The 23,003-nt window shown below is 49.5% G+C and overlaps 1 protein-coding gene across 1 annotated transcript; it reads left to right on the top strand.

The window, feature by feature from the left end:
• Positions 1-14,783: 14,783 nt before the first annotated feature.
• LOC111944281 (uncharacterized) lies at positions 14,784-22,572 on the top strand. The gene is made up of 12 exons (XM_086894574.1): positions 14,784-16,313; positions 16,611-16,695; positions 17,439-18,573; positions 18,653-18,696; positions 18,791-18,856; positions 19,040-19,119; positions 19,206-20,310; positions 20,389-20,432; positions 20,522-20,566; positions 21,436-21,479; positions 21,632-21,746; positions 22,385-22,572. The coding sequence occupies exons 1-3, from the start codon at positions 15,779-15,781 to the stop codon at positions 17,542-17,544; spliced, it is 726 nt and encodes a 241-aa protein (XP_086750700.1). The 5' UTR covers positions 14,784-15,778; the 3' UTR covers positions 17,545-18,573; positions 18,653-18,696; positions 18,791-18,856; positions 19,040-19,119; positions 19,206-20,310; positions 20,389-20,432; positions 20,522-20,566; positions 21,436-21,479; positions 21,632-21,746; positions 22,385-22,572.
• The last annotated feature ends 431 nt before the right edge of the window (positions 22,573-23,003 follow it).

Genomic DNA, 23,003 nt, shown 5'->3' with positions numbered 1-23,003 from the left:
TGCTCAGCAAAAGGCAAGTAGATATTGTGTTTGGAGGCGTCATTTATGGAGCTGCTGATGAGGCATCAGTGACTTTGATAATGTCAAGGACTAGAAAGCAAATGCTTCCACGATAAATCTTGTCTACTTTGAAAGTAGGTTATACTTTGAAAGCGCTTTAGTTCTTAGGAATTTAATATTTCTATGTCAATTGTAAGACAAGTAATTGGATGGGGAGAAGGTTGTTACCGGAACCTGAGATCAAAGGCAGGATTTGAAATGATGTGCAGGTGGGTGTCTTTGTTCACTGCAAATGTGACTCTGGAGGTTTTGCAGGCACCACTTGTGTTTGAAATCATGGAAGCACATATTCTGAGGTGGAAGGGATCTGCATGGATCAACTCCTGGCCCTGCACAGAACACCAAAATCCACCCTGTGCCTGAGAGCATTGTCCAGATGCTTCTTGAGCTCTAGCAGCCTTGGGGCCATGACCATTCCCTGGGGACCCTGTTCAAGTGCTCAACCACCTGCTGTGGGAATACCCTTTACCTAATATCCAGGCTAAACCTCTCTGCACGCATGGCAGAGAAGACCACTGTCCCAGCACCTGCCATGCCCAGGGTACTCATCCACAGACTGGTGTGTCCATGGAGGGAGGGGCTCCAGACCTGGGCTTAATCCTCCCTGGGAGCAATGCTTTCCCTTCCATGAGAGCGGGTTGTTTTAATCGCACTAAGCAGTTTATATTGAGGTTATCGAAAACTCTTTCTGCCCATGCTGGGAGATACTTGGGTTGTTTCTAGAAAAAACTCTGCCTCCTCCTGCCCTCACTCACCCCTTCCTCTCTAGGGAAGGAGTTTTCCACATCCCATATGCAACATTTCCCTGATCCGTCCCTTTCCAAATTGCAAGCTGCACAACTGTGAGCTGGCATCAAGACTCTGAGGTAAGCACAAACTGCCTGAATCCGAGCCCTCCCTGTGGGGTTGCAACCCCAGAGCCCCTGGACATGGAGCATAGCTGCAACATCATGGCTGTGGATTTCCCTGAAAGGATGAAGCAGCACGGTGGAAGTCCCGGGGCACTGTCTGAGGAATTGCCCTCCCTGTGCCGTGCTCTCACCTGGGGACAGCAAGAATTGTACAGCCCTGTCCCAGAGCTCTATGCCCAGCCTGCCTGAGCAGTGAGCAAAATGGGATCAGTTTAATTATAATTTGATATTCCAGCCTTAAACTTTCTGTAAACCAGTGGCTGCTGGACAGGTGAGCTGGACTCCTGTGCCTAATGTAGATTGATAGCAGATCAGCTTTTCTGTCTCAATTTGCTTATGACCTAGAGAATTAGCAGAGAGGATCTGTTATCCTGCCAGTGCACTAATGGCTTTGGCAAGAGAAGAGCTCCCGAGGGAAGCAGCGGTATTTGCTAACCTTTCCGCAATTTGCTTTACATAATAATACACTCCTCCAAACGTCCACAGCGTGACTGGCCATTCCCCTTCGCCTGCACGTGCCTTGATACTTCACTTTTTAAATTTCACAACTAGTGCACAGTAAGAAAAGGTGCTGAATGCCTCATGTCATTCATCTTCCCTCTCCCTTCAGAGGCTATTCTTAGCCATGCCATCGGTTTAGCAATTCAGAGGGAAGTACTTTTCCTTTTCAAGGTCTCTAAAGATTTCCTATTTCTCTATGTCCAGCTAGAAAAGAAAAACAATCTGAATCTGCCTGCCAATCTGCCCTTCAGCTCACTGGTTTTCTCCAAAATGTCTTGCAAGGCTGGGAGCATAGCAGAAACCCTCTCTGGGGGCACTTCTAAAGGCAGTAGGACAACTGAGCACACAGTGTGCTGAGGATCAGGCAGGACACTCCAATGACACACCATCCTAATGAGCGTCTGAAAATTAGTTTTTCAGGAACAGGCAATGGGAGTGGAAGCAGGAGCCCAAAAGGGGGAATGAAATTGCTAGTGGTGAACCAGAGAAAATGCAAGTTAATTCTCCTTCTCCACATACCATTGTGGAGTGGGAATTGCAGCCTGTCTACTGAGAAGCAGAGATCAGCACATCTCCTTTGCTTGGAAATGGCTTTGCCTAATATCCCAGTGCCCACGGACTGAGCTCAGTGCCCTGTGAGGAGGCACATGCTGCAGGAGGTAGCTGCTTGGACCCTGTGGCTGTGGGATCTTCTGCCCCAAGCACTGTCAGACTCATTCGTGGAAGGGGCACAGCTGATAGGCCTTTCTCAGACCTGGTCCATGGCAAGCATTTCTCCAGGGATGCAGCAGTCACAGCTGTGCCTCACCCAGGTAGGACAAAACAATGGAAAAGTGATCAACTAACTAAATTAATTAACTAATTAAAATTAACTGAGTACACATGCACCAGCCCAGTCTCCTTCTCTTCCCACTCGCAAGCAACTCTCCCCTACATGCAGTACTCAGGGGTGGGAGCTATACAACTGGGGATGATAAATGCAGTTAGTCCAAGCTGCCACCATCACTTCATGTGACAGGTATGTTCAGACACTGTTCTCAGCCCTATAGTCTCCCTGCACACCCACCACCCACCATGCTCTCCCCAGGAATCACATAATTCCTCACCCTGACAGCCCAGTCCAAGTGCCAGCAGCTGCAGCTATTGTTGTTACATGCTGCCATTTATGAGTGTTTTTATTTCAGATTATTACGATTATTTTATTTTATTTTATTTAGATTATTTTATTCAGATAATTATATTAATTATTCAGTTTATTATTATTATTCAGATTCTTGACGTTAAAAGCCCATAATTAAGATAATTAAAACAAAGACATTTGCCTTGTAATCAGCATATATTTCAATAAGAGGTTTTAATTTACAGGTGAAAGTTCTGAGCTTCTTATTTAATGTTATCTATATTGACAACATGCTATATAGATCTGATTGTTTAGGATGTTTATGATACTCCTTTATTTTTAAATCCTTTTTCAATTTGATGAACACACATCAAACCTCCAGGACATGAGAGAGAGTAGCTCCTCAGGGAAGCCAGGTAGACCTGTGTTAGTGGTTGCTGGGATTGCCATGGGGAGGCACTATACAGAGCCACAGCTTGGTCGAGGCACTGCAGTGATTCTGGAATCATGCAGTACAGAACTGGAAGGTATCCACAAGAATCACTGAGTTTAACTCCTGGCCCTGCACAGGACAATTTCCAAAATCCCACCATCTGCTTGAGAGCATTTTCCAAATGCTTCTTTGACTTCGGGTCGGCTCGGGTAGGGTCGGCTCGGGTCGGCGCGGCTCGGGTCGCCTCGGGTAGACATTCGAGTAGGCCCGGCTCGGGTAGACATTCGAGTAGGCCCGGCTCGGGTAGACATCCGAGTAGGCCCGGCTCGGGTAGACATCCGAGTAGGCCCGGCTCGGGTAGACATCCGAGTAGGCCCGGCTCGGGTAGACATCCGAGTAGGCCCGGCTCGGGTAGACATCCGAGTAGGCCCGGCTCGGGTAGACATCCGAGTAGGCCCGGCTCGGGTAGACATCCGAGTAGGCCCGGCTCGGGTAGACATCCGAGTAGGCCCGGCTCGGGTAGACATCCGAGTAGGCCCGGCTCGGGTAGACATCCGAGTAGGCCCGGCTCGGGTAGACATCCGAGTAGGCCCGGCTCGGGTAGACATCCGAGTAGGCCCGGCTCGGGTAGACATCCGAGTAGGCCCGGCTCGGGTAGACATCCGAGTAGGCCCGGCTCGGGTAGACATCCGAGTAGGCCCGGCTCGGGTAGACATCCGAGTAGGCCCGGCTCGGGTAGACATCCGAGTAGGCACGGCTCGGGTAGAGGCGGGTCGGCTCTGGTCTGCTCGGCCCGCCCGGCCCCGCACGGGCCCGCGTTCCCGCTCTGCCTCCGGTACAGTCCCGCACGGCTCCGTACAGGCCATCACGGCACGGTACAGCCCATCACGGTACGGCCCCGCTCGGGGCGGTGCCCGGAGCCGCGCGGCGGGGCCGGGACAGAACTGGAGAAGGGAGCGGGACCGGGCAGAGGCCGAGAGAGGTGCGGGGTCCGGGGGAGCTGAGCGGAGCGGGGACAGCCGGGGACGGGGGGATACTGGTGGGGAGGGGGGCCCGAGCTGGGATCTGGGGGAACTGAGGTCTGGGTTACTGGTTGTGGTGGGGTCTAAGTTACTGGTGGAGTCCGGAGAAACAGGGCTTCGTGGTTACTGCTGGGGCTTGGGGGAACTGGGGTCAGGGTTTCCTTGTCGGGTTTGGAGGGACTGAGATCTGCGTTCCTAATGGGGTGTGGGGTTACTGCCTCTGGTCAGGTATGGGCTTAAAGTTGGGGTTACTGGGGTGTGGGGTCAGTGCAAGGGTGGGGGAATGGGGCATAGGGTGGGTGGCCCAGCTGGGCTGCTGGGTGGGATGCAGTGCGACAGGGTGGGGTGGACGTGCCTGGGCTGGGGGTCCCTGGGTGTGGTGAGGGTGGGTCAGCTGCACTTTCGTTGATGCGGGTTGTCATCCCTTGACGGTGGCCTTGGGCTGTGGGTCCAAAGTTGCCTGGTCTCCCAGGCAGTGTCTGACCTGGGATGGGAGCCTGGGGGCTGCTGCCCCATCCCACATCCGTCCCCACAGCCCCTGCTCCAGCAGTGTCCCCATGGACAGCCTTGCTTATGGAGTGGCCGCTCTGTGTTTTCTTCAGAAAAAGGAAAAAAAGTTCCCTTTCTTTACTGCTGAGCTCATTCTTAAACATTTATATTAGGGGGGTTTGCGGGGAGGGGAAATAATTGTGTAATGTCTTAGGAGCAGGGGAGCATTCCAAAAGCATGACTGCGGGGCCTTTTCCAGCACTAGCACTCTGGCAGCCACGTCTCTCAGTGGCCGCCAACCTCCCTAAACCCAGCCCCAGCCTTCCCACCCCTCCGGGAGAACGGGACTGTGATCCCTGGCTTGCATCTGTGTGGAGTGGGCTGCGAGCAGGGGCTTGGCTGAGCCCCCTCAAGCTAATATCCCTGGGAAAGTGTTCCAGTTGGGAAACTGGACACTAGAGGCAGTGGTGTGGCTGGCTGCGTATCATGGGGACTAGTTGCGTTTTGTTTCTATTTTGCCAAGTGCTTTTGGTGTCCAAACAGTTTCAGTTTATGTCCAGCTCCTCCTCCTCAGCTCAGGTAGACACTGCATGAGATTTTATGGACTTCTGCTTGAATCCAGGTTCCTGACAGCTACAGCTTCTCCAGGGAAATATGTAAGTGAAAATAAGCCAAGTCACTATCTTGCTACAGGTTATCAGGAACCTTTAACCAGGGTTACCTTCCGACTTGCTGTTTGCACTGGAGAGGCGCACTGACATGAAAAGTAAGGATTTGTATTAGCAAATAGTGATCGGTGCTGGGGCAGGCAGGCGTTGCACAAGTACAGGCATCTGCTGATATTGTGGCATGTTGTTGGGAGCTTTCAACAAGACATTTGCGCTACCGTGAGGCTGGGAAGGTTGTCACTACTGCAGGAGGTAAAATAAGAACATGGTATGATGTCCTTTGGAAAAAGAGGTAAGGGCAGGCAGCTTTTCCCACACTGCTCAAACACTTGTGGTTTGACCTTTGTTTAGGCTTTCAAATTCTTCTGTTCCAAGTCCCTTTCTCTGTTTTGCTTGTGGATGTTTTCTGGGGGATTTAGCAATGAAAACGATCCACCCCGGACACTTTGCTCCAGGTCTAGGTCTGGGAAGTTGCCCTTTTCCACTGGAGTGTGTGTTAAGCCCAGCCTGCCTGGTTGTGCACAAATATCTCCAAAACTATGGGAAAGGTCTAAACTTGTGCACTGCGTTGAGCTCCTACTTTGACAATCGCTTGTCATTTGGATATAGCAGGTCTGGAGGTCTGAGGAAGGTTTCAGGCAGCTCTCAGTGGTAAATACAGACATTTTCCTTGGTCTTTGCTTCTGGCAGCAGAGGGATCGCAGGTGAGCCAGGAGCAGTGGGCAGCGGTGGTGTGGGTGGGCGTGGGTCAACCCTGGGTGTCGGCGAGGGCTGCTGGCCAGGGTGAGGGCTGCTCTGTGCTGCACAAACTGCACAGCTCGGCCAGCCTGGGGGCTGGATGAGCATGAAATTACAGGTGCTGCTTTGCCAAAGCCAGCGCCACTTGGATGGTCTTGCTGCAATCCCAAGCTCTGCCCTGCCCTTTGTATTTCCCCTCAGCACAGCCGTTTGCTTCCAGCCCTTTTTGGAAATGTTTTCTGCCATTCAGCCTTAATGATTCCATGACTCTGTAGTAAGAGTCCCTCCGGTGCTCGCAACAGTGGCTGAGACACTTGTCCTGTACAACCTTGGCCATGGCTTAGGTATGTCAGCAAATGAAATTCCCCTCAGTGGATATCCCTGTGGGGTTTAATTTGGAAGTTTCCTTACTTTATCATTGTACCAGTGAGTCCAAACTGCTAAAACTATTTCTGTAGTGGAACTGCCCCACAGCACTGGGGGTATCCCTGTGGGCAGTGTCCCTGCCAAGGGGCTGCTCCCAGCACAGCTCTTTGCCCCCCCAGCCCTGCCCAGAGTCAGAGCTGTGCCTCTGGCCAGGGCTGTGATCCCTGGTGTGACTGGTCTGACTGGGGTGGGGCCGTCAGCAGTGCTTGGGAATTTCTGCTTTGGAGCAAAACCCCTCTGTTACCTCTAGGAAGTTGAGTCTGGCCAAGGAGGTTCATTGAAAGATTCCTGCCCCTGGTTGGAGTCCTTCAAAGCACTGACATCTTTGTCTGCTATTCCTGAGTCCCCATAGCGCAGACACTGGATGATGGACACATCCTGCTGCTGGAGGAATCACTGAGTTCAACTCCTGGCCCTGCACAGGACAATTCCCAAAATCCCACCATCTGCTTGAGAGCATTTTCCAAATGCTTCTTTGACTTCTGTCAGGCTTCAGGCTGTGACCACTTCCCTGGGGAGCCAGTTCCAGAGTCCGTGATACTCTACAGCATGAGTTTGGGTGGCCTCAGACCTCTCCAAAACACTCAAAAGAGAGATTCTGGCTCTGGGAAATTATTTCTCACTCTACTGTGTCAGAGGCTGTTGAAAATAGCTGCTGTCAGTATCCAGGAGTTCCTGTGTGTCAGCAGTGGGGTGAGAGATTGTAAGGGGCTGGCTGTTCACCTTGCCAAAGGAGCTGGAGTATCTCTGATGTTCTCTGATTTGCTCTCCATCCCTGGTTCCTGGGGCAGCCTCACAGGCAGCTATCCTTCCTCTGTTCCAACAGGGGCAGGGTACTCCTGGCTGCTTGTGCCTCCATTCCATCTGTGCCTCCATCCTGCCCATGCCCTCATCCTGCCCATGTCTCCATACCGCCAAACATGGTCTTACAGAACAGGCAGCAGCAACAGCAGACCTTGCACCTCCTCTACACCTATTTTCCACCCAGCAATATCTTTTGGAAGGTTTTTCACAGTGACATTGTCCCTGTGAATGTTGGTGTCAGCCCAGTAGCAGGCACGCAGTTCCACTTACCAGGACAGTGCCTGCAGCCAGACTTCTGCCAAGGAGAGGGATGGGGAGGGTGGTGTCACCGATGTCCCTGTGCTGGCTGCTGGGTAACAAGTATCTGCTCTGTTCACCTGACAGTGCTCCAGAATACAATGCACCTTCCCTCAGCTGCAGCTGGCAGCCCTTCATTTCTCAGGCTTAAAAATAGTCACAGGCATTATAAACAGCCCTGCATGGAACACAACAGAAAACTTGTTTTTCATCCTCTCCATGTTCCTTGTGGGAACAAATGCTCTTATCTCCCTTCTGTGCTTGGTTGACTTCTCTGTGCAGGACAGAGACGTGGAATATACAGCACATCCAGCACCATGCCTTGTATAGAGGAAATTATCTGTTTGTTTATTTCTGCTTCTATGATGTTCCAAGTTCTTCAGCGGAACCAGGATGAAGCAGCAGCCACTGGGGAATCATTTGGAGACTGGTGCCCACCAGCCTCTGAGCTTTCAAAAAAAATCTGCTCACAGACTTTGGCTCTTTCTCAAGAGCGCCTTCCAAATCCAAGGGCTGTATGGCATACTCACATTAATGAACACTTGCACGTTAACAGTTATGAAGTTTTTACCTTCTGCTAAAAAGGTATGAATTATGCATCAGGGAAATACATGAGTTAGCGGTGTGTAAAGAGCTTGGAGCGGCCCACGGATCCAGTGTGTGGAGGCGCCACAAGCCCTGGGGTTTTCCTATCTCTGCCAGACCCATTCTGGCTGTCGGCAAGTCAGCGCACGGGCTCCCGTCCCAGTTTGGTGCATGCCCAAAGGCTGGCCTGGGAAGTCTGTGAGCATGTCTGGCTCTGCTCTCCCTGGGAAAGACACAGCTGCTGCTGCTGGCCCTGCCCTTGATATGCCACCAGCTTCACCACATTGGATTTTCCCCACAGAGTGAAAATAATGAAAACCAGAGCCACGTCATTTTGTGGTAATAAGGCATTTTCTGCAATCCTTCACAGCCTGCCCTTCACTGCCACCGGGACAAGCTCTCAGTGGTGCCTTTAAGCCTGGCAGTAGGTTTGGTTTTTGGGAACCGCCACGTATGTTTGCTTCCCGGGGTGGGGAGGGCCCATTGGAGGTTTTCTCCCAAATTTACCCTAAACCATGACAGGGGACCTGACTACATCGGGCTGGGTGTTCATCGCAATCGTGTGCTGCAGCTATGGCAACATTGCCTTCCCAACCTCGTTCCCTAAATTAGCTGCTATTTAGGCTTTGTTTATAGCTCTGATTAACAAACGGAGTGTTGCATGTAAAGGTTCTTATTTATTATTTGGCAGATGGGGATCTGTTAAATTCCAGTTGGAAATGAGTTGTGGGAAGATCAGGGTCTTTGCAGAAACTTCCTTCTAAAACAATGGAACAGGACCAGGGACATGGAACTCACGCACCTATGGCACTGCCCTGGGAATGAAGGACAGCAAAAATTAACTTCATAGAATCATAAAATGGTTTGGATTGGAAGGGCCCTTAAAGCTCATTATCTCAGCCCTGCCGTGGGCAGGGACTCCTTTCCCAGGCCAGGTTGCTCAGCACCATACAGGATTCTGTGCCACAGCTCCCAGGTCCTGTTGTGCCACTCATGCCCTTGATGGTCTCCTGCTTTATGTATGCAGCAAATCTTGTAAGATTTCCTGTCTTTTTTCTCTTCCTTCTCTCCATGCACAGTCCATGAACAGCCGCCTCTCTGCCTGCTGCTCTGTATGGAATTTTTACAGGTGTAATGTACATTTTGACAAGGATTGTGAAGGCCCGAGGGCAACAGAGATATTAATTGCACACTGAATATTCCACTCATTACTAGGACAAAGCTTCCCATTAAATAATTCACAAGTGGAAGACATGCTGAGGAAACTACCTCTCCAGAATAGTGTCCAGGCTCCCATGAGCTGAAGGAGAGAGTTGCAAACAAGCAACAGGCAAACAGTTTGACATAGTTTTATTTTCTCCCAGTACCACTATGATCTATAAGCCATAACAGGCAGATCTTTCCAAAGAAGCTGTAAGAACTCGTTAATATTCATGCTTTTAAATAACAAGGCAGCAACGGCTCAGCAGCGATTATACCCAGTAAGTTTTGATGCACTCAGCTCACATCCCTAGAGGCTCCAGCTCTATCAGCTGGGCTGCTAGGTGAAGGACAAGATGCTCTGCTCCTCTTGTCTTGCTCTGGCTTGTCTCCCACCAATCTAGCAGCTGCTGTTTTCCATCAGTCTGCATCTCTCAGCTAGTGGCTGTGCTCTAGGTAAAACCCCACTGCTGTGTTTACCCATGCAAGCCAATCCTCGAAATCTGGCACCAGGCAGCATTCAACATGAACCTGCAGTTAATTACACCTTCTTGCTAAAATAATTGAGTAGCCTACATTCTGATTGCAGTAATTGCATCCTAATGAACTTACGTGTCAGCTTGTTTCACACAACTTTGGAATTCCATAATATATATAAATATATAAAAATATATATAAATACCAAGTTAAGTTCATAGTTCAATCTCGAGGCACCAGGAGTCCAGAACCAACCTCCTGAATGGAGAAGGCTGGACTTGATGTTCTTGGAGGTCTTTTCCAAATTTAATGATTCTATGATTCTATTCTATAGTCACTCCAGGAGCTCAGCTGGGGGACGGCTCTGATCCAGACCTTGTCAGGAACAGAGTTGGGCTTCGCTGGACCAACAGTGGGATGTGGCTCCAGTGCCAGACCAGTGCTGGGCACCCTCCTGCTCTCAGCCCCAGCTGCTGGAAAACACTGCTGATGTTCTGCCAGTCCATGGAAGGAGATCCTGAAGAGTCAGAGAAGAAACTACAAAACCATAAATTAACGTTGCTAACAGAAAAGTGTAATCCTATTGACTTCAGTGAGACTTAAAAGCAAACAGTTATGTTAACTATTAATTGTTATAACTAAGAAGATCAGATCAGAAGCCCAACCTGTGCTTTATGAAGAAAATTAAAGCTTCTACAAAAGTTACTAAAATGATGACATGCTCCCATTATGGCTCTTTACAGATCATTACTTATTGTCAATGTTGTTCAAGTTTGCTACCAAAATACAAATGATAGCTTTCTACAAAACTGTGCATGTTAGTTAACCTCATTAAATCCTAAAGGATTAGTCAGCTGTTCCTCAAAGTTATGTGGCTTGGAAAGTGATTTTCTAATATGCAAACTTCAAAGGAATTTTGAAATCCTGCAGCGTAAGCGAGACAGACAAATGTTAATCCACTGGAGTGCTGCTTAATGGCCTGTTTAATTTTTGTATTGCTTGGTCTCTGTAAGCAGCTGGACATGAAGGCTGCTTGCAATTCAGCTTCCTCTTGAACCACCCCACTCATGGAACATGGATTCCTCTTCCACATGGATGACAGTGCTTGCAGGTATGGCCATGTTCCCGTGTCTTTTCCCCAACCTACAGCTATGCACGGACACAAACCCACCTGGGGAGGGACTCCCCAAGCTCACTGGTGGGTGATCACAGACTCCACAAATGGTTTGGAAGGGACCTAAAAACTCATCTCATTCTAAACCCCCTGCCACGGGCAAGAACCTCTTACCACTATCCCAGGTTCAACCACGGGATTATCCACGTACAACCTGGACTTGGACACTTCCAGAGATGGGGCAGCCACAGCTTCTCTGGGCCGCCTGTGCCAGGGCCTCAGCACCCTCACAGGGAAGAACCACTTCCTAATACCTAACCTAATTGTTTCCTGTTTTAGTTAGTGTTAGGGAGTGCAGGGAGTTTGTGCCTGCCCAGTGTATCATGCAGAATTGGGAACCCACTATCACACAGGCTTGGTGGGGACTACTCTGACTCAAATAAATAATGCTATTAACTGTGAAGTAGTGAAGGAATAAAACACACTGCATTTTGAGAGCAAAGAACTGAAACCCACAAATTAATTAAGGTTCACAGCCCTCCTGTACAATACAGAGATAATTGCTCAGTTCACAGTTCATGTGGGATAAGAGGGAAAGGGATGTGGCACAGTGATAGCAGCTCTGTAATATAATAGAAGAAGCACAAGTGTCACTTCAGCCCCAAGAAGCTTCTCCTTCTTCCCCTGCATCTCCTGGGGCTCACAGGGGACTGGAGGAGCTGGGCTTGTGTACTCCAGTGCCGAGTAGAGTCTGGACAGAGATCCCTGGCTCTAGTCCCATCCCACTGCCTCTCCCCATTACGCCCTGCAGCATCAGCCACGTTCTGCCAGGACACTCAGATAAAGCTTGGGATCCTCACCCGTAAGCGTTGGAAGATGTTGCTGTAATGGAGACTGCCAGCAGTCAAGTCAGCAATCCAGGCTGAATAATGTACTCATCGCTGTGTTATCAGCTGGGAAACCTGTTAGTAGTAAAAATACATGAGAAGAAGAAAGGGCACATGAATGTTTAAAGGGACGAAAGCTTTCTCAAGGATGACACTTAGGCAGGCCCAGCATGAGTCTGGGTGTCAGACATATCAAAAGGCTGCTGTACGGAAGTATTTTGGTATGTCTGATATGCAGGGAGCACAGCTTTGCCTCAGGGATCTTATTTCATTCACCTGAAAATGAAAAGCATCACACCATACCCTGGAGACCAGTGAAAGATCCTGACATTGGACTCAAGGATCTCAAAAGTCTTTTCTAACCTAAATGATTCTCTCTTCTACCAAGTAAAGCAGCAGGATGAGAGGAAATGGCCTCAAGTTGCATCAGGGGAGGTTTACATGAGATACTAGGGAAAATTTCTTCACCAAAAGGGCTGTCCATCATTGGAACAGGCTGCCCAGGGCACTGGTGGAGTAACCATCCTTGGAGGGATTGAAAAAATGGGTGCACGTGGCACTCGAGGACAAGGATTAGCGGTGGCCTTGGCAATCCCGGGTTAATGGTTGGACTTGATGGTCATAAAGGTTTTTTCTGACCTAAAAGATGTCATGATTTTGTTTCCTGACTTTTATGTTAATAACAGATAGTGTCCAAACCCACAGGAGCCATCTAGAAACAGGATACGTGCTTGTTTCTTTCTTTTGTGAAAGTGGTTTTGAGGGCTGACAGTGAAAGATGAAGCACTGTGTACTCCCTCCCGTCATCCTTCAGTGAGGTTGAGCCCAGCAGTGGGACTTGAGAAGTGATATCTATAAAACAGATGCATCAGCAAAGAAAGAAAAGTCCCTGCTTTGTGAGAGGGAAATTAACTTTGAGGTCTTAATTAGAAGTCAAAGGAAAGGCTGGTGCTGGAATGGTGAGCTTTGAAGATTATCATATTGTCATTATTCATTAATGATTACAAAAGAAGCTACCCCTAAATGATCATGGTGGAGTATAATAGTAAACCTATGAAGCCTCTAGTAGATACCATTTACTCCCAAACTGTCCCTTACTAATAACTTATTAACAAAACCCAGCAATATTAATCAGGTTTTGGCTACAGTGACACGTGTTGCCATATAAAAACTGCCAGGAGAAAAAAGAATCTAAAAAAACTCTTCCCTTGTGTTTAGAGCAATACTTTAATAACTGAATTATAACAGGACAAGAGTTCCAGAATTGTTAATGTCATAACGTAGCGGGAGGATTTTTATCTGGCTGGGAGGGAAAAAATAACAAAATAACGTAGAGAAAGGTGTCTCACCAGGGTTCTCAGAGGAGAAGTGACATCGGTACATAAGATCTGGTTCTCAGACTGCCTCTGCAATGTGCTGAAAACCATGGTGAAAGGGGGGACCCCGATCCAGAGCCGGACACGGTGCAGTAGGAAGACAACAACTTATTTCTCAGTGAACGCTCAGCTGTGGCACCTCTCGGCAGGAGTGTCGCGGAAGGCACAGAAAATAAGGAGACTTTTGCGCCTCAAGAGTGAGCAGCTCTGGGTGAGTTGCCAGCTACAGCCTGAACCCAAGGTAACTCTGAACCACAGGCATGTACTTTTCCCAAAGATCTGCCTCTATTGTAGCCACATCTGGGTGACCTCTGCCTTGAGGTAAACTGTTTTTCTGTCAGAGTGTGTTATTCTACTTCTTGAACTAAAATGTAAATTAACTTAAATGCTTTTAAAGGCTATCAAAGCACAGTGAGATAGTTCTGAGTGGAATTCTTCACAAGTACAGCTGACTGCTCAAACAGCTTTTAAGCAAAGATTTTGGGAATTCAAAAGGCTTTAAAGCAGCTCTGAACCACGGTCACCTGCTCGAAAATGGGTGAGACACTGACGCCGGGTTTGCCGTGCAGCGCAACACGTACGAATTCTCCTTGAGCGGAATATGACTGTGAACTATTTAATACTCTGAAGTAGCCTGTGTAGATATTGCCCCGCGTTCTTCCCCAGAGGTTGGTTTACGTTGAGCTGTGTGCACTCGGCCTGACCACTGAGTACAGTGACAAATCCAGTCCTTTAATTCCAGATGAATTAGCCCCACTGAAATTATTTCCTTGCCTTCAACTCCTCTCTATTTTTCTATATGTTCATGTGACCTGATAATGTCTTACCTGTATGTGATTTCTCCTTCCGTAGACCTTGTATCCGTACTTCCCGTATCAGACTTAGCCACGTGGCCTCGGAATGCTACGTAACGGATGGATGTACCGGGTGTAAATGTTTATATATTGTACAGCACCTTTATACAGACTTCTGAGGTTCTGACTAGAGAGAGACATGTAAATTGCTCATTATTTTTTATATAGATACTAAAAACAAATTGCAGTTCATGGCCTGTTGGTTCTGCACTATCTAAACCACATTCTTGGTTGGCTTCCAGGGGTACAATCCACATTTTTACTCACAAACATGCTGCTCCTCTGGAAATTAAATGCAATTTATTATTGGAAGTCTTCGATCCCCCGTTCAAAAAACAAATGTTCAGCAAAAATGGTATAAAAATCATTAAGTCCTGTCAGCGGTAACAACTTTTTATTTGTATAGAAAATAGCTGTAAACAATTTAGTACCAGCTGTAGCTCTTGTATGGCTTTAGCGTCTGATGTCCCACACCAGTTCCTACCGGTTTCAGTGCTAGCCGCCAGGATTCGGTCCCATTAATCCAGTTTTTCTGGGCATGCCATAGGATGACATCTCTGATGAGGCCAGTGCATTCTGGGTTTTGTAGAATTCTACAAGAAGGAAAACTTCTGATACATACACTGAGAATATATTTTAAAATTTGAATGATTTTCTTTCTACCCACGTTGGTTTAAGGCTAAGGTTAGAGTTAGGGTTAAGATTAGGGTTCAGGGTTAAGGTTAGAGGGTTAGGAAAATTACGAATGGAGCAGGATTCCTCCCAGACCCAAGCCACCCCCAGCTACAACTCGGGTTGCCCTTGGAGTGCCAAACGTCTCTGACAAACCGACATCAGGAACCTGCAGAGGTGAGTTTTCTTTCCCACGGAAAAGGGGTGCCATTGACGTCCAGCGGCCGGGCGGCCGCGAGCGGGTTTCTGCGTCCCAAAATTACAAACGGAGCAGGATTCCTCCCGGACCCGAGCTGCCTCCATCCAGAACTCAGGCTGCCCTTGGACTGCCAAACGCCTCTGACAAACTGACAGTCGGGGAGGGAGGGCGAGAGGAGGGTTTTTTTACATTTTAAAAGGGCTGCCATTTGAGTCCAGGGGCCCAGTGGCTGGGAGCGGGCTTCTGCCTCCTAGAATTATGAACGGCGCAGGGTTCCTTCTGGACTCTAGCCCTCCCCACCTCGAACTCGGGCTGCCCTCGATGTTATAAACACTTCTGACAAATCAACATCACCAAAATTGTGTCGTGAGTTTTCTAGTGCAGGATTTTCCTCAGACCAAACCTCCAGCGTGTATTCATGAGTCTAACCTCAGCAACTTCACCGGACCTGGAAAATCACCTTTGGATCAGCAGCATGGGACCCAACCCACGGCACCACAACCGGCCCCTTACCAAAGCCTACCTCTGCAGTCCTAAAACTCTACATTTTCACAGGGAGTCCCCTCTGACTGACCTTAAAATATGTTGAAGTATCCTAAAATAGCTCTGAAATAGCTAAAGAATTAGCTATTCTTAAAGAATAGCCTGAAGAACTATTAAAGTTAAACCCGCGGTCCCCCCTTCCCCCGCCGACACCGTGGTTCCCGGCTCCGCCACCCCGCCCGCGCTCGGCATCGCGGTTCCCGCAGCTCAGCTCCCCTACACCCCCTCCGCGCCGTCCGCGCCGCCTTGGTGCCCCGCGGGCTCCGCTTTCCCGGCGCCCGTGGGGCCGCCGGCCCCGCCGCCGCCCAGCGACACTATTCTGTGCGGTGCGGGCCGACCCGAAATTCGCGCTGCCGTCCACCACTCCCCCATGCTGCCCTACGGCGCTGACGTCATCCACGCATGCGCAGTCACCGCTTCTATCGCCGATGCTCCTGCCGCTACCCACGGCTGCCCCGTGCCCGCCCGCAGCCCCAGCTTTTCTACCGCCCTTCGTACCGGCCTCTCAAGCCACGGAGGGGGAGAAAAGGGGACGGGACACCGGCTCTACAACTGCTGACACCCGCGTCGCCTCTGCCACCGCCCAGCCCAGCCACCGTCCAGTCCCCGCCCTGCGTCTTCACGTCCCCGCGTGCCCCACCGAAGCCTCCCAACGCCGGCACACGGCCCCCGCCTGTCTCCGCCCCGCTGCTAACACCGGCACAGATCTCGTCAGTATCCGCTACGCCAACAACTCTCCCCGACAACGCGAAACAGCGACAGTTTTCAACTTTCCTCTTCTACCTCACCACTTCCTCTTCAGAGCCCCAAAAAAGGGATGGGTTATCAGGAAAAAAGGGGTTTAAGCTGAGGGAAAAAGCTTCCTTTTCCACAATTGCCTGTGTTCAAATTGAAGAGGAATCCACTTCCCCTGCAATTTTAATAGTCTCAACTGGAGGTAAACTGTGCTTTTTCTGTGCTGTTAGAGGTATCAACTGACAGAGACTGCCCATTTTCTATTTTTTCCCACTTTAAGTGGAACGGGAAAGCATGGATGATGCTTCCTTATGGATCTGAATTAAGGGCAAAATGCCCCCTTTTCCATCACCAGAGAGATTTCAAGTGAGGAAAACCACTCTTTTCCCCAATATCTGAGGGGTTTAAATTAAAGGGGAGAAGCCATTTATTTACCACTGTATTTGTTTAAATGGAGTTAGGTGTCCCATTTGCTCATTTTAAGCGTTGCCTTTTCCAGCATTTCAAGGGTTTAAAGCTGCATTTCAGGGCACTTCTACCCACACCCCGGCACCAAATATCTGCGACGGGAGCGAGGCCAGCAGGTATGTAATGGTAATGCCACCTGGGAGACCATTCTTTTTCTTATTTTCATTTAGAATGTAGACAGCCCTGATTAAAGGTCCCTATGAGACACCATTCAAATCAATACTATTCTTCTCCACCCTAATTAATCACAGGTGGAGTGCTACTTAGTAATCACTGAAAAATAATTATGGAAGTCCATAAATTATCCAACTTAGCTGGCAACACTGCTGAAACACAAAGTTTTTCTTCTTACCTTTTTTTTGTTCCTTTGCTCCATTGTCCTGAGTAATTGTAGCAGAAAAGAAAACATTGTTTTTTCGCAAAGAGTTTTCTTCTACGCAGAGCTCCTTACCTCAAATTTAACTCAGAGGAGCCAAACAGCTACGGTCCCTCTGAGGGCCTTTATACCCGCTGGGATTTGCCGCCTCCCCTTTCCCAGGCATCGTGGGAAAAAGAGGTGGGCCCAATTAGGGGTATATTAACCCCAGGCTGTGCTAAGGGGCATTATTCCTTCCAGGGGAATCAGCAGGGGTAAAGAGCTCCTCTCTCATTTCAGTGGAGAGGCTTTTTCAATTTGCTTCAGCCTGCTAAGAGCAGGCATCTTTTCGGGCATTTGAAGCAGCAGAAGTTTTGAAAACACCGCGAAGAAAACAATATTGAATACAGGGAGTATTTAAGTTCATGGTTTTGTGTTGGGGGTTCAGGGGCAATAAGATGCTTTTATAATGACTCTTCTTCTTGGCTTTTTTTTTTTTTTTAGGAGAATTTCCCGAAGTTCTAGGTCATATCAAGTGCGATACTTCAGATTCTCTCAGCAGATTCATCGTAACACAAAAGGGAACCGCCCCCGCAGCAGCTTTCCTTAGCAGCGGATCGTCCCCTCGCACAGATTCACTTCAGAGAGATAAGACGAGGGCTGTGGTCACAGAGGGGATAAAAACAGGGCGGTGGGGTAGGATTCACACCGGTTAGGGGTTTTGAGTCAGCTATGCGGGGGGGAAGGTTTGAGACATGGCCTCTGGGGCCACAGTGCGGGAAAGGCTCACTTTAGCTAACAATGCTGAGGCGGGCAGGGCTGAGCAGTCCCAGGGTGTGTTGTCACTTGTCTCTTGTGCTTTCTGTATCTTCTGTACATCTCGTGTAACATATCTCTTGTCTTAGCCCTCCCAGGAGCTTATGAGAAACCCCAGGTCCTTCTGTTCATCTCCCATCTTTGCGTTCCTCGGCCCGACTCCGGCGAAGCTTCTATGCGGGAGTTCGGACAGGCGTCAGAATCGTATCTGTCTTTAGAAGCACGCGATCGGATGTTTCCTTAGGTCTCGTTCTCAGCTGTGTCAACAGCTATATGCAGCAGTGTTTCTTTCCAGCGGATAAGGACTTGTGCCGATTCAAAGGCAGGCAGAGGCTTCCAGCCACAGGATTCTCGGGCATCCGTCTCTGCGGTTCTTGGAAAATAGTTGTTCCATTAGCATCTTTTTCCTCCAGGGCCATCCGAGCCCGGCAGGCTCGCCTGGGGTCCCTCCTCGGTCATCTCGTTCAGCATTCTCTCGGTCCTCGTGAGGACTTTCTTGTCTCAGAGAGTTTTCTCTCCCTGTCACGTCCCCTCGTCTCATGTGTCACGGGTGTCTGGGGGTATTTGGTCCGGAGCTGCTCTGCCCTGCCGCCCAGCCTGGTTGTAGGTGTTTAAGGACAAGTCCCGGGCACTTGTAATTGGAGATTTGTAATACGGGCTGTAGTTGGAGTCTAGGTAGTATTCTTATGTTGGCAGCAGGTGTCTGGAACTCTGAAGTTACCCTGCAGCACTTTGACTTTTTTCCTAACTTTCTTTCACATGCAGGCGGATTGACCTCATGGCAGAGCGCTGCATCCCAGATGATGGGGGTCCCCCTGAGAAGGTCGGTCACGGTTTTACTTTTGCAGCGGGGCTGGAACCGGTCACTGTGTTACAGCTCTACTCTTTGTATTTATTTCTAGGAAGTAAAGCCGGAAAGCAGCGGGGAAGGCGAAGCAGGTGGAAGGTGAGCCTTGGTTGGTGGAGAGAAGCAGTTGTTCTTGCTGGGGTCGCAGTTTCTGGTGCAACTCCAAGCATCCCTGCTTGTTGGTGTGTTTTAGGCTGCCTCGTGATGCTGTGCTGAGGCCCCCTCACTGACCTGCCAAGAGACCCGGTTTGCTTCTCTGGTGAGCTCCAGCAAATATTACTGAGTCCGTGACGAAGCCTCGACGTCGTCCACGTGTCGGTGCGGTCCTGGTACCCTTTAGGCGTGGCCGAGGAGTCACGGCGAGTCGGGGGCGTTGGAAGGAGCGGCGAGGGCGCGCTCAACTTTCAGTGACGCTACATCGCCTCCTCTCCGTTTATCCTAGGCGTACCCTGCGACGACGGCATCCGCCTCGGAGCGTGGCCGAAATGTGTGGCCGGAGGACCCGGGAGTTCTTAAGAGACGGTGAGTAGGAGTTGGGTTTTTTTGCAGTGAAATTGGTGAATATGCCACTAAGATTGTGCACTTATATTTGGTTTTCTTTATCATAGGTGATGATACTTGTCTGAGACAACAGCCTGGTGAGAGAAGAACTTCACAGACAGCGAGGTGGCTTTGTTTGGCTCCCGAGCGGCCTCTTGCTGTGACTCACATCTTCAGCCCTCTGAGAGATAAGTGGAGCCCGCAGAGGGGATCAAAGCAGGGCGGCGGTCGGGACTGAGATCGGTTTGGGTTTTTGAGTGAGCTTTGGGGATGGGGAGGTTCTGGAAATGACCCCATAGGCCCCAGTGAGGGAAAGCCTCACTTTGGTTCGCAATGCTGAGGCGGGCAGGGCAGAGCAGTCTCAGGGTGTGTTGTCACTTGTCTCGCGTGCCTTCTGTGTCTTCTGTGCCTTCTGTGCATCTCGTGTAATGTGTCTCTTGCCTTAGCCCTCCCAGGGGCTTATGAGAAACCCTGGGGTCCTTCCGTTCATCTCCCATCTTTGCGTTCCTCGGCCCGACGCCGGCGAAGCTTCGATTCGGGAGGTCGGACACATGTCAGAATCGCATCTGTCTTCAGAAGCACGTGATCTTTTTAGGTCTCGTTCTCAGCTGTGTCAACAGCTATATGCAGCAATGTCTCTTTACAGTGGATAAGGACTTGTGCCGATTCAAAGGCAGGCAGAGGCTTCCAGCCACAGGATTCTCGGGCATCCGTCTCTGCGGTTCTTGGAAAATAGTTGTTCCGTTAGCGTCTTTTTCCTCCAGGGTCATCCGAGCCCGGCAGGCTCGCCTCGGGTCCCTCCTCGGTCATCTCGTTCAGCATTCTCTCGGTCCTCGTGAGGACTTTCTTGTCTCAGGGAGTTTTCACTCAGGGAGACACTCCCTCGTCTCACGTGTCACGGGTGTCTGGGGGTATTCGGTCCGGAGCTGCTCTGCCCTGCTGCCCAGCCCGGTTGTAGGCGTTTAAGGACAAGTCCCGGGCACTTGTAATTGGAGACTTGTCGTACGGGCTGTAGTTGGAGTCTAGGTGGTATTCTTATGTTGGCAGAAGGTGTTTGGAGCTGTGAAGTTACCCTGCAGCACTTTGACTTTTTTCCTAACTTTCTTTCAGATGCAGACGGTTTGACGTCGTGGCAGAGCAGCTATTCCAGATGATGGGGGTCCCCCTGAGAAGGTCAGTCACGGTTTTTCTTTGCAGCGGGGCTGGAACCGGTCACTGTGTTACAGCTCTGCTCTTTGTCTTTATTTCTAGGAAGTAAAGCCGGATAGCAGCAGAGAAGGTGAAGCATTGCGAAGGTGAGCCTTGGTTGGTGGAGAGAAGCAGTTGTTCTTGCTGGGGTCTCAGTTTCTGCTATAACTTTTATCCCTTGTTTTTTTTATTTTAGGTGGTCTACTTGCAAGGTATCCCAGCCAAGGATACTGGAGGACAGGTGGGTGCAAGCTCTGTGTGTTTTGGTGTTTAAGTCCCTGGTTTGCTGCTAGTCTTTAGTTCTCTAAGATAGAATGAAAGAACCACATCACAGATCCCACCTTGCGGATCCTGACACACATCGGTGTCACGGACAGGATTCTGAGAGACAGAAGGGGTTGCAGGTTTATCGTGCAGTCATTATCAGAAGAAAGACGTTTCGCCTCAGCCGCCCCTAGCCTGCCACGCCGGTGAGCAGTGTCTAGAAAGCAAGGGAGGTGACTCGAATTTTTTAAAAATAGCACATGCCTCAGGGCAAAGCACCCCACACTCATTTGAGGGCTCTGTCTTCAGAACTTTACAGGGGATCTTTGAGTATGAGAAGTGGGACTGAGAGGTTTTTCTGTTTAAAGTCCCTGGTTTGCTGCTAATCTTTAGTTCTCTAAGATAGAATGAGAGAATCACATCACAAATCCCACCTTGTAGATCCTGACACGAATCGGTGTCACGGACAGGATTCTGAGAGACAGAAGGGGTTGCAGGTTTATCGTGCAGTCATTATCAGGGGAAAGACGTTTTGCCTCAGCCGCCCCTAGCCTGCCACGCCGGTGAGCAGTGTCTAGAAAGCAAGGGAGGTGACTCGAATTTGTTAAAAACAGCACATGCCTCAGGGCAAAGCACCCCACGCTCGTTTGAGGGCTCTGTCTTCAGAACTTTACAGGGGATCTTTGGGTACGAGAGGTGGGACTGAGTGGTTTTTCTTCTGTTTCAGTCCCTGGTTGGCTGACAAGCTTTTGTAGTCCCAGATGGAATAAAGGAACCACATCGGGAATTCCACCTTGTGCATTGTGACAGTAACTCAGAGTGCTTTTTTCTTCTCTGTCTTTGCAGGATTCGGCGTTGCCCCGAGCACGGCAAGGAGCAGAGATGAGCAGGTGAGTTGGCATTTTGAAGTTAAGTTAGAGGACAGGGCTCTAGTGGGATAGGCCCCTCTGAAGGCAAAGGAGAGGGTTTCTTTGCAAGCTCCCCAGAGCTTTTGTCGGGCAGGGCAGTTCCAATCCATGTTGTCGTTCTCTCGTGTTTCAAGTCATCAGCCATCTCAGCCTCTCGACGTCGTCGTGGATTTTTTCGTCCGAGGAACCGGCCTTCGCATCCGCAGCTATCGCCACGTTCACCCGGCAGACATCGCCTGCGACTGCCTTGTACCGTGCCTGCCTCTGTAAAACTAACTGCATTGTGCCTGCCTCTGTAAAACTAACTGCATTGTGCCTGCCTCTGTAAAACTAACTGCATTGTGCCTGCCTCTGTAACTTAACTTAACTGCATTGTGCCTGCCTCTGTAACTTAAGTTACCTTAACTGCATTGTGCCTGCCTCTGTAACTTAAGTTACCTTAACTGCATTGTGCCTGCATCTGTAACTTAAGTTACCTTAACTGCATTGTGCCTGCCTCTGTAAGTTAAGTTACCTTAACTGCATTGTGCCTGCCTCTGTAACTTAACTTAACTGCATTGTGCCTGCCTCTGTAACTTAACTTAACTTTAACTGCATTGTGCCTGCCTCTGTAACTTAACTTAACTTTAACTGCATTGTGCCTGCCTCTGTAACTTAACTTAACTTTAACTGCATTGTGCCTGCCTCTGTAACTTAACTTAACTTTAACTGCATTGGTTTGGAGCTGCCCTGCCCTGGCACATAGTTAGAGTTAGGTGGAACAATTATAAAAGGTTACAGGTCCTTTTTTCTATCAGGTTTTTGTGTAGAAAATATGTGGGCCTAGAGGGTGGCTGAGTCATAGCTACCATAGAATTCCTCACTGACCACCTTGTGTTGTCTTGCAGGTCTCTGATGCCTATTTTCTGAGGATCTACCGTTTTATGTTGAGAAGCAGCAGTGAGAAGATATCTCAGGGCATTTTGTTCAGCAGAGTGATTCAAATAAGGGTTGCGGTCACTGTGCGAGTTAGTCTCCTGCTGCGTGTCAGAGTGTGTCTGTCTGTGAGAGTTGGTGGGTCAGGGTCTGCTTGTGTGCATGTGTGTCGAGTGGTTCTAACCTTGTATGTATGGCTTTTGCTTTTCAGGAATTACTATTCACTTTTAAATTTAGAATAAAAAATCCCCAGCTGGGGGGTTTTTTTTTTTTTCCCTCCCAGCTGGGGTTTTTTTTCCTCGGTCCCGGCCGGTCTGTGAGGCGACAGTCATCGCCAAAGTTTGGGCACGGACCGGCCCCGGACCGAGGTTTTCGTCAGGCAGGCTGAATTGGAGGCCCCCCGGGAACCCAGTTCCCGTGGGGTAGGAGGGGGGTGTGTGTTTGTGTCGAGTGGTTCTAACCTCGTATGTATGGCTTTTGCTTTTCAGGACTTGCAATTCACTTTTAAATTTAGAATAAAAAATCCCCAGCTGGGGGGGTTTTTTTTTTTTCCCTCCCAGCTGGGGTTTTTTTTCCTCGGTCCCGGCCGGT

This window comes from Cyanistes caeruleus, chromosome 6 (assembly GCF_971803275.1).
Source record: "Cyanistes caeruleus chromosome 6, bCyaCae1.hap1.1, whole genome shotgun sequence".
Classification (NCBI taxonomy): Eukaryota; Metazoa; Chordata; class Aves; order Passeriformes; family Paridae; genus Cyanistes; species Cyanistes caeruleus.
Note: the sequence above shows the minus strand (reverse complement) of the source record. Positions and strands in the feature narration are given on the sequence as shown.